The 12,082-nt window shown below is 42.7% G+C and overlaps 1 protein-coding gene across 17 annotated transcripts in view; it reads left to right on the forward strand.

Moving 5' to 3' along the window:
• Positions 1 to 12,082, forward strand: part of KLHL3 (kelch like family member 3) — a 271,050-nt gene that overhangs the window by 239,823 nt on the left and 19,145 nt on the right. For all 17 annotated transcript variants that reach the window (XM_072728520.1, XM_072728519.1, XM_072728521.1 and 14 more), the window contains 2 exons: positions 10,606 to 10,723; positions 11,137 to 11,334. In XM_072728520.1, the coding sequence (XP_072584621.1) occupies positions 10,606 to 10,723; positions 11,137 to 11,334 (316 nt within the window). The remainder of the gene's footprint in view (positions 1 to 10,605; positions 10,724 to 11,136; positions 11,335 to 12,082) is intronic.

Genomic DNA, 12,082 nt, shown 5'->3' on the forward strand with positions numbered 1-12,082 from the left:
GTAGGTGGTTGTATCTCACAATGGTTTTACTTTACATTTCTCTGATGACTAATGATGTTGAGCATCTTTTCATGTGCTTATTTGCTGTTTCTATATTTTCTCTGGTGAAATATGTTCAAATTTTTTTCCTTTAAAAAATTGAGTGGTTTTATTCTTACTGATTTCTACGAGTCCTTCATATGTTGTGGAATGTAAGTCTTTTATCAAATTTGTATTTTGCAAATATTTTCTCCCAATCTGTGTCTTGTCTTTTTATTTTCATAGATGTATTTTTGGGAGGGCAGAAGTTTTAAATTTTATCATTTTTTTCTGTTATGATTGATGTATTTCATGTTTTATCTAAAAAAAATCTTTGCATTATCTAAGATTACAAAGATTTTCTCCTATACTTTTTTTTTCTAGAAATTTTAAAGTTTTAGGTTTTACATTTGGGTCTGTGATCCATTTTGAGATTTCTTTTTAATACAGTGTGTGAGGTAAGGGTGAAAGTTCATTTGTTTTGTATTTGAATGTCCAGTTTTTCCACAGCATTTAGTAGAAGGGTTCTCCTTTTTCCATTGAATAGGCTTGGCACCTTTGTTGTAAATAATTGACTCCATATATGCTGGTCTATATGTGGATACTATTCTGTTATTTTTATCTATTTGCCTATCTTTCCACCGATACCTTGTTGCTTTGATGACTAGCTTTATCGTAATTCTTGACATCAAGTAGTATGAGTCCTCTAGTCTTGCCTATTCTAGGTACTTTGTATGTTCATTTATCTTTTAGAATCAGCTTGCCTATTTCTACAAGAAAGCCTTTGATAGGGATTGTGTTAAATTTTTAGGGTCAATTAGGGAGAATTCATATATTAACAATACAGTAGTCCCCTCTTATCCTTAGGGGATGTGTTCCAAGACCCCCCCCATGGATGGTTGGAACTGTGGATAGTATTGTATATACTGTTTTCTTCCTATACATAAATACTTCAGATAAACTTTATAAATTGGGCACAGTAAAAGATTAATAGCAATAATTAGTCATAAAATAGAACAAGTATAACAATGTGCCATAATAAAAATTATGCAATATATGATTTCTTTCTCAAAATATCTTACTGTACTGACTCACCCTTTTTCTTGTGATGATGAGAGATGATAAAATGCCTACGAAATGAGATGAAGTGAGGTGAATGACGTAGGCTACTGTTGACCTTCTGACCATACGTCTGAAGGAGGATCATCTGCTTCTGGATCAAGGTTGTTCATGGGTAACTGAAACTGCACAAAGCAAAGCTGGATAAGTGGAGGGAGGGGGGTATGCTGTACTAATCTTCTGATCCATTATCACAGTATGTATTTCCATTTATTTTGTCTTCTTTAATTTCTCTTAGCAACATGTTACAGTTCTTAATGTATGGATCTTATAGGTCTTTTGTTAGGTTTATTCCTAGGTGTTTCATAGTTTTTGATGCTCTTGTAAATCTTTTCTTTTAAAGTCTACTTTCTAATAGTTTATTGCTACTATGTAGAAATACAGTTGATGAGAAAAACTCTTTAATGGAGGAGAGGTCAGGTTGGTGATGGCTTCACTGGTTTCTGAAAAGCAGGGGCAGTAGTTCAACAAGATGACCATATGCCCTGGGCTGACACTTTAGGGAGGTATTCAGGGTTCTCTTCTAGATACCTCCTTCACTAAACTATAGATTCCATGATAGCAGGCATTACTCATCTCTGTCCTTAGCACGTAGTCTGGAGTCTGGCACAGGATGGGCAATAGTAAAAGTTTTCACGAATGAAAGTATAATTTTTTAAGATTTTATTTTGAAGTAATCTTTCCACTCAATGTAGGGGCTCAGACTTACAACCCTGAACTTCAGAGTTGCACACTCTACCAACTTAGCCAGCCAGGTGCCCTGAAAAAGATATATTTTTATTTTAAGATTTTACTTATATATTTGAAAGAGAGAGAGAAAATATGAGCAGGGGAGGGGCAGAGGAAGAGGGAAAGAATCTCAGGCTGACTCCATACTGAGCACAGAGCCCAACATGGGGCTTGATCCCATGATTCTGAGATCATGACCTGAGCCAAAACCAAGAGTCGTATGCTTAACCAATTATGCCACCCAGGTGCCCTAAGAGATAGATTTTTTAAAAAGATTTTATTGGGTGTCCAATTTTAGCTATTTTGGGGGGTGTCCATTTATTTATTCATGAGAGAGACACAGAGAGAGAGAGACAGAGACACAGGCAGAGTGAAAAGCAGGCTCCATGCAGGGAGCCCAATGTGGGACTTGATCCCAGGACTCCAGGATCAGGCCTTGGGCTGAAGGCAGGCACTAAACTGCTGAGCCATCCAGGGATCCTGAAGAGAGAGATTTTTAAAGAAGAAATAACCTCATAGAGATTTAGTACTGACCATTTTTATCACACCAAGTTGTTTCTAACACTGTCAGCATTCATACATGTATTTTTTGCAGAGATGTAGTGATACCCTACTTGGTATTATCCTTTGATGCTAATGTAGATTAACCCTAGGACATTTGGCTCAGCACAGGTCCAATATCAAGTGAATCTCCCCATTCCTGGGGAGTTGGATAGGTGGTCAAGCATTTAAATTAAAAACAATAGCACCAGCAGTAAAGTAATAAACCGTCACGCATGCATTAACTCAATTCACTCATTCAACACAATTCCATTGAGTAGTCTCTGATTGCCAGGCACTGGACTTGATGCTGAAGCCATAGAGCCTCATGTGAACTGGTCTCTTGTCCACAGTGCTCCAGACTCAGGGGAGGGAAGATAGATGTCACAGGACAATTATAGTGGATCATGTAAGTGCCACAATGAAGGAATGGGCAGGACACTCTGGGAGCACAGAGAGAGGTGAGGGCTTGGAGAAAGCTTTCTGTAGGAGCTGATACCTGAGCTATCTCCAAGGTCAAAGGAATATTGTCTTTAAGAGTGAACATCCAGAAATTGGTTTAAATGACCGCAAGAGAGGAGGGCTGGCTCACCACCTCAGATGGCCACTTAGAGTAAGTTGTACTCGGTGCTTTGTTCCTTCCCTAGGTTACTGTTCTTAACACCCAAGACGTTAATGATGACATGAACAGGGTTGTTTAAATATGGTTTCCTTGTGTTTTAAACACAGCACTTTATATATATTATTTCATCTTCGTAAAAACTCTGGAAGTTTTCATGTTGGAACAGACTCCATGTTGGAAATTCAATGAGATTGAATGACTTGCCCAGGGCTTCATAGCTAAGTGGGAATATAAAGACTCAGATCCAGGTCTGGCTGACTCATAGCCACTATACAATACTAACTCCACAATGATGATAACAGCAGATAACGATGATAACCCTCCAAATGTGAGCCCTCAGAATATGCCAATCCCTGGGCTAAATGATTTACATTTATTATCTCATAGGATTTACATGGTTATAATCATCCCCATTCTACACATGCAGAAATTGGATCTTGGGTTATGTCACTTACTCATTATGTATGAATTCTGTATTTCTGCATTACAAATTACCCTAACCTTGGTGACTTAACACAGTAAATGTTTACTATCTCACACTTTCCATGGGCAGGAGTCCCAGCTCTGCTGGGTCATCCTGGCCCAGGGCCTCTTGTAAAGTTGTAGTTGAGCTCTTGGTCAGGACAGTGGTCATTTCCAGGCTTGTTTGGAGTGAGGGGCGGTGGGGAAGTGAGTGTAGATCTGATCCTCAGCTCACTGTTGTGATTGTTTGTAGACCTCAGTTCCTTACCCTCTCACTCTCTCCATAAGCTTCCTGAGTATCATCATGACATGGAAGCTGGTTTCCCTTGTGGCGAGAGATTTTATAGGACAGTGAGAGAGCATGCCCAAGACAGAAGCTATAGTCTTTGTATAACCTGTTCTCCAAGTGATGGTACATTTTTTCTGCTGTATTCTGTCTGCAGGGTACAAGTCAGTAAGTGCAGCCCACACTCAAGGGGAGAGCGGATAAGTTCCATGTCTTGAGTGGAAGAGTATAATTTGTTACATATCTTGAAAGCACCGCTAATAAATTGCTGAGCTGAGATTCAAACCCAGAAGGACTGACTCCAGACAAAAACACATGTATGAATGCTGACAGTATTAAAAACAATTTGGCGTTGTGAGCTTTGAGCTGTTCTGTTATATTGCCTCCATATTTCACACAAGAATTTTTCGCTGGTAATGTGTGGGAAGAAACTCAATTCCTGCCCTTTGGGGACTTTTAAGAAGTCCTCTGAGAGAGTAAGGTAGAAATAGACAATTGGATGGGGCTCCTGGGTGGCTCAGTCAAGTAAGCATCCAACTTTTGATCTCAGCTCAGACCTTAATCTCAGGGTCATTATTTCAAGCCCTATGAGTTCAAGCTCCATGCTGGATGTGGAGCCTACTTGAAAAAAAAATGAAAGAAAGAAAAATATATAAGTAGCCAAATAAGTAGAGGAAGAGAAGTAAGGAGATCATTGGACCAGTTGAAGGAACCAGCCATAAGAATTGCAAGGGCAGGTTAGTTTGGGCTTTCATGAATTCAATCCAGATAGGCTTTCTAACAGCACACTTTGAGAAACACAGCAGTGGAAAGAGATTTGTACTGTCTTCAATTCTCAGCAGTGAACCTGTTTGCAAGCCAAGCCCCTTCCCTGAAGAAAATAGGACTCTGCCTTTAGATAGCTGTAGAGGCTAATGAGAGCGTTTTTTTTTTTTTCCTGAGCCACATATGCACAGATCATACTGACACATTCAAGCCGGAACAGCTAATAGCATCATCTAGGCTCCCACACATTCACCACCCAGCACTTCCCTGAGGCTGGGTTGCCATGGACAACCAGAGCTGTCTCCCAGTCTCTCAAAACACTCCTACGTTACCCTGTTCCACAGATGGCAGCAGAGAAATGAGGTCCCAGCAAGATGTAAATGAACCTTTGGAGATGTACTGAGCCTGGCACTTTTCACTGTCATATCAGTTCAAGTGACATCTCCATTCAACTCTTTAAAAATGACGGTGAAAAGCCATTTGGGCCAGAAGTGGGCAGCTTTCTCCCAGCTTGGCCTGTCCTTTCAATAGATGGCATTGGGAACAAGGCTATTGGTAGGGTGGGTAGGCTGACTTTTAAGCTGGGCCAGGGCCCTGGGTGGGCACTGCTCCTCTTTAAGTGTGATCCTTCAGATGGACCCAGGCCACACCTAGAAAATAGCCTGGGGTTCTGAAACAGGTCCTGTCATCACCCTGGAATTAGTGATGCTCACTTTCTTGTTCATAGATCCTAAGTGTCCTTCTCCACCATTTATGGGGAGTCTGTTTTTTAACAACTGCTTTAACCAATAATAATGGTGTTGGTGTTGACTGAATAATAGAAGCTAACATTTCATGTATATGATTTACCAAGCTCTGTGCCACGTGCTTTGTATCTTTAAGGCTCCTGACACCCACAAGAGAAACATCCTATTATCCTGATAATACAGGTAACGAAAGTGAGGTTCGGCAAGGTTAAATGTCTAGCCCATGGTCACACAGCTATTTAGTGACTGGGCTGATACTTGAGCCCGGATGTGTCTGACTCCAAAGTCCATATTCCTACTCCTTCTTTCTTCCCTGGGTCTTGCTCTCAAGTTGCTGCTTCTCCGCTTCCCACCGTCTCTGCACTTTGGCTGTCAATTCTTGCCTGGAGCAACTGTTGCTCAGGAACCTGCTGGGACAAGTCTTCTGCCTCGACCTCGACACACTCCTTTGGATGAATTGGTGTTAGCCCTGCGGCCCCACGCACCAGGGTAAGAGAGACTCTCACTTCCTGCCCTGGCCCGAGGGACCGACTGGCTGGGCCTGCCTTCTGCCCAGCTCACTGGTCATGGAAGAGTTCGGACACGCACTCCACTCTTGCCTGATGAAAAAAGTTTACAGAGCCCAGTTTTTTCCTCTCACTGTAGTGAAAGTCTGATGACGTAGAGGTGGGGGTCATGACTGACAGGTGAGCCAGAAAGCTCTGCTCTGTTCGCCTACTGTGCTTTTCTCTGGCTGGTCTCGGCTACCGGGGACACTGTAGCTCTCCCATGGGGTGGCCATCATACTCTGAGGAGGGACTAACATGCCTTTCCTTCCCCAGTCACACTTTTGGAGTCTTAAGTCCTCCATGGAAGGGGATAGCCTTACATATGTATTTAAAAACCATCTTGTTAGAAGATTGGGAGTGAAATTTCTTTTCTAAGGAATCAGGTAGTCTTCCATGGTCTCATTAAGCTCCCTAAAATAAAGGGCCATTTGCCTTTCCAAGATAAGAGTGTTGCCCTTGGGAGTTGTCCAGCAGCCTTGCTGTCCATGGTTGAATCTGGCTTACCTGTCTTCTGTCAACTGGAACTCTCCATCCACCAGAACCTGTGCAGCCTTCATTCAATACGGGGGACTCCAGAGATGTGGGGTTAGGACCCTGTGGTTTGCTACCAGACTCCCCAATACCCCGCAGTCCCTGAACATGAGTAAACTATATTTGGTCTAGCATAATTGTTAGCCTGGAACCAGTTCTTTATTGTGATACCTGTATGACCCCTGGTAGTTCTCACTCAGGGTTACCTAAAGGATACTGTTAAAAATAGCAATCATTAAGCTGATTGGATTCAGTGGTTTCTATTATAGGCATTACAAATCTTTAGTAGATTGGGACTTAGGGGTGTTGGGGAAAGAAAGAAATATGCCTGTTTAACATCCTGGGTCTGAGTTTTTTCTGGAAATGTTAAATGAGAGCTTATAGGAGAGAACTGTTTAAGTGTCTTCATGCCCTACTATCTTACCGTCTTCCTAAGCAGCTAGAGGTTTATAATTTTATGGATGTAATGCATGTAGACTTTAGGGAATACTCCTTTTTGTCTAATTGGTTGCTAAGATCAGGTATCTATGGAAACAACCATCCTTTAGTATTCAAGATAGGAAGTTTATTTCTTTTACTCTGTGCGATTATACAAGGAGTATAGTGTTCCTTGTATGATGGCTTCTTGCAAGGCCTGCTGTAGAAATTGGATTTCTTAGGTCTGTGAAAGAAGCAGAAAGGATGCCTTCTCCTTCTCCTGCCTTGAGCTACCTCTACATTTTCAGAAACCAATGGTCCTCCCCCACAAAACCTCATAATTAACTCTTCCCAGATTATTGTACAAGTTTTGAATATTAAAAATTGTCTCTCAACAGTGGCTTTATGAGCTCCAAGCCAAGTTTATTTTGAAAACCTTGTTCTGTGTTACTTTTGTCTTTCTACTCAGGTTTTACCTTACCACTGAAATTTTTTACATTTGTATAATACTGTTTCTATGTAACTGTGAAAATTCTCAGATGTAAGTACTGTGTTTTTGCCAGTATGAATATACCTTCTTACCTCTGGCATAAGATGGTCTCTGGAGCATGGTGAGGTTCCTCGAATGCTTTGCCTTTATTTTGTTTTATGTTATATACAGAGGAAGGCTGATAACTTGTACAAAGAATAAGCATCTTTCCTCTGGTAGTTGAGAGAAAAGATGGGGAAAGTTCTCTCTCTCTCTCTTTTTTTTAATCTATCTATCTATCTATCTATCTATTTATTTTTCCTCTCAAATTCTATCCCCAGACTTGTAATCTGGTGTCTAGCATATCTTAACCCCAGGAAGTGATGTTCTGGACTGTATTTTCTTCCATTTAACTGTATTTTCTTTTAATTTAGCTTTTTGCATATGCTGTTTACCATTCATTCATTCCTTATTCCAAATATTTGAGTACTAATTTGACCTAGCACCGTTTCGCCCTGCAATTATCTTGGCGACTGAGGTATATTCTCTGTCCTATTAAGGTTCACCATCTAGCCAGGGAGACAGGGTTGCCAGGCAGTTACAGCACAATATGGAGCAGTTTTTTTTTTTTTTAAGATTTTATTTATTCATGAGAGAGGGACACAGAGAGAGGCAGAGACATAGGAAGAGAGAGAAGCAGGCTCCATGCAGGGAGCCTGACATGGGACTCAATCCTGGGTCTCCAGGATCAGGCCCTGGGCTGAAGGCAGCACTCAACCACTGAGCCACCCAGGCATCCCTGGGGTAGTTTTAATGAGAGAACACAGGGCATGTGTGATCTTAGAAAAGGGACATTAACTCATATTTGAGATCAGAGAGGTGGACACATCACCTGAGTCCTGAAAGATAAGCACATGTGAGAGCAGAGGGATCCAGAAAGGGGGAAAAATGTTTCATAGAGAGGTAACAGAGGGTGTTGAGTGCCTGAGGTCATTGCAGAAAGAAAACTTAAGTCCTGGTTTAATTCTTCCTTAGTCTCCAAAACTAGATTTCATGGAAAATCGTTACAGTATTGTGCCTTCATTTTAGCTTTACCAACTCAAAACCAGAAGGGTGGTGCAAGTTCTAGGCATGTTTAAGAATGCATAGCAAATCATTGGGCCCCAGAGGAGTTAGGTGGGCGTTGTCTGAGTTTGTCAAGAGGCTGCGTTAATTAACATCCCCCTTCAACTGTTCTGTTCATGGATGCCTGACTAAGCCAAGAGTTACAGAAGGGAAATAATGTTGAATTCAGCTTTTCTCTGAAAAGGGCAACTCTTGACACAGAGCCATAGACCCTCTGAACCACATCACAGAGAGTCAAACGTAGAATATTTCCAGAAGCAGTAGCAGTAGCTCTAAGCTTGAACTGCGTGTCTTGGGTTCCTTTGGAATGTTCCAGAAGTTGGAACTGACTTCTGAGTTTTTGAACACTGGATACCCACATTTGACTACAGACCACCCACATGGGCAGTAGGTAGGTGAGCCTGGATCTGGAATCTTGGGGCCTAAATGATGGATGAGCAGTAGTTACGAGCTCCCAGTTCTGCCTCCTGGTGTGGTAGATGCTGTTCACCTGAGGCATGTACTCCTGTGAGCTGATGTAGATTTTGATCATCACTCCTCTCCCCAAACATTTGTTGTGGAGAAGTGAGAGTACTCTGGTTATTCATAATGGCAGACATTGTTAATGGAACATCATCAGCAAGTCCCTGTGGTCCAGGGGTGAAAACAGTGGTTATCCAAGTACAAATGTTGGAGCAGCCACATCACTCTGAATCAGGAACTTGTTAGAGATGCCCATTCCCTACCCCACTCCAGACCTGCTGAGTAAGCACCTCTGGCAGGGTGAGCCTGATAATTTGTGTCTTAACGACAAGCAAGATAATTCTGAGGCCCACTGAGTTTGAGAACCACTGGAGTAAATAATACAAGTTACAGGTAATGAGAAACATCCTGTGACTCCTATTGATTGGCAGCCTGTGACTTCCACCCCTTTCTCGTCATGTCTAAGGAGGCATCTTGCAATGCCAGTGAGCATGGTGTCCTTATAGGGGCAACCATGAAATTTGTACAAGTTCATTAAAATGTGTACACTGTCATTGACTTTGCTACTTTTTTTATTTATGAATAACAGGTGACAAAAGTCACAATAACAGGGATACCACAATTAAATGCTGTGGCTCTGTTGCTATAGCTGAAGCAGTGGCTGGCTTTCTTGCTTTCTTTCTCCTTCCTTCTTTCCTTCCTTCCTTCCTTCCTTCCTTCCTTCCTTCCTTCCTTCCTTCCTACTACACTAAGAAATATGTTTAAATTGTTATGCAGGAGACACCTACCTGTATGTATAACCACCACAATTGTTTGATGAAATAACACCCTTCGTATATTTTCTGTGCTGCTCTATTAAAAGTATGCTGGTTTGCAATGCATAAAATTCATCTCATGACTCACTAATGAAATGTGACCTGCAGTTTGAAAAACATGGATGTAGTGAGCTGTCTATGCATGGACCCGGTCCCTGGAGCAGGAGAGGGGTGGGGCTGCCTTCACCTCTATGCCAGGTAGACTTGGTTTTCAGTCTTTATTCCGCCACTCTCAGCTGTGTGACCTTGGGCAATCTACTTACATTCTCTGAGCTTTAATTTCCTCATCTGTCAATATCAATAATATCTACCTCACAGGGTTATGGCGACATGTAAATGACAACACATTGCACGCAGTGACTGGCAGTGGTAGCTACTACCTTACCTGTGGAAACAGTATTGTTCAGAGCATCATCAGTTAAATACATTTTTGTGGTTGCTACCCCAAAGCAGTCTTTTGCAGTTTTCCCCTACACTTCAATGAGTAAGTGCCCTCTGTAGTTTCTGTAATCAGAAATATTTTTGAAGTAATTTTATCCTAAAAATGCAACCAAGTTGCACTCTACTCCAAAATATATTCAAATTTTGATATATGTTTTTGTGATATTTTGTTTTGATGCAAAATTTCGTTTCCCTCGCCGAAATCCTTGAGGGCATTGTGATCATAGAACAAGCCCTGAGTGGCTACATGTACCACCAGCCACAGCCCTGAGCACAAGGATTTGGAAGTGTAGTTCTCATGATGGTGTTTCTTCGTACGATGTTCTTGTTAGATTTTTCTTGAATTGTCCTATTTGTTGGTGGCTTAGGGCAGCATCTCCAAATGTGTAACTCTGTACCCTGGATGGCCTGTGGACCCTGGGCAGCTGGCATGCGGAAGTACCAGGGATTGATCATGTGTGAATCCATTAGCTGGGCAGACCCAGCTAATGTCTGTTTGTCTTTCTGGAGGTCATGATTGTGGTTGGTGGCCAGGCCCCCAAGGCGATCCGCAGCGTGGAATGTTATGATTTTGAAGAGGACCGGTGGGACCAGATTGCTGAGCTTCCCTCCAGGAGATGCAGAGCAGGTGAGTAGCACCATCTGTCATTGTGCAGCCTGCTTTCCCCAGCTTGTCTTTGCTTACTGCCAGAAGTCCTCCACTGCTCCTTGTTTCCACAAACATCTGTGCATTATAGACTCTCTTCCTCTTCCTCTTCCCCACTTGCCCAATTTCTGGCTGCCCCTTCTGGGGTCAGTTCTTATGTGCTTCGGGACTTCAGTCTGGTACAAGTATTTGCTTGAATCAAACAACATTGGAAAAGCATATATGAATGGAAATCCAGAGGGTCCATAATGGCTTCCAGTTCTATAAAGTTGGAGATCACTTTCTGTGGTGAATTATTCACATGATTGCCCGGCTCCCCAATGTCACTCATTGTCACCACATGAGTGATCAGCCGCCTGAGATGACCTCGATGCCTTGGTTTTCCTGTGCCTCAGGTGTGGTGTTCATGGCTGGTCACGTGTATGCTGTGGGCGGGTTTAACGGCTCACTGCGCGTGCGGACAGTGGACGTATATGATGGTGTGAAGGACCAGTGGACGTCCATCGCCAGCATGCAGGAGCGCCGGAGCACTCTGGGTGCGGCCGTGCTCAATGACCTCCTCTACGCCGTGGGGGGCTTTGATGGCAGTACTGGTAGGTCTGGGATGTGGTCTCCACTCCTCCCGGCCTGGGACATGCCCTCAGGGCAACCCTGGTTTGCTCAGCCAGTTCTTGGACCAATGTTCTGTCCATCCAGAACTACTTCCTCAGCAGCATACTCATCCTTCCTCATCTCCTACCTTGCTTGCCAGAGCCAGGCTTTCCTGCACACAGACTATGTAACTGCCCACATGCTATCATTTCTAGGACTCTAGGAAGGATTCTGCACTCAGAAGAGGCCATATTCTCCTTGCTATTGTTTGGAACCTATTTTTTTCAAAAACTGAGACTTAGCATGTTTAGCTGCAGGGCATCTTAGGATTGTCCAGACCTTCTGCTGGACGAACAAAGGAGCTGGGGTTCAACCATGGGAGAAACCTGACTCAGGCACGTGCCATCTTTGTTCATTGCCCTTTCCCTGCTCCATGAAGCTTTGCCAGGCTGTGCCACAGCAGGAACATCCACTTGCTCCTGGCTTCTGTGTCACTTCAGAGTTCAAATCAGAAACTATGAATAGATGTGGACTTGGAGAGATGATCACATTTCTCATCTACCTCTAGGTGGAACTCTCTGTAGACAGTAGCTCTGGTACACTGAAATGCCCCCAGGATGTAAAAAACAGGATTTTTTACTTCATCGAATTTTCATTTGTGTCTTTACCACTTGATAACCTTTCCCAGTCTTCTCTTTGCCTCACTCATAAACCTCCAGGGTCTACAGCCCCTCCAGGGGCTTCTACTAA

This window comes from Vulpes vulpes, chromosome 12 (genome assembly GCF_048418805.1).
Source record: "Vulpes vulpes isolate BD-2025 chromosome 12, VulVul3, whole genome shotgun sequence".
In the NCBI taxonomy this organism is placed as follows: Eukaryota; Metazoa; Chordata; class Mammalia; order Carnivora; family Canidae; genus Vulpes; species Vulpes vulpes.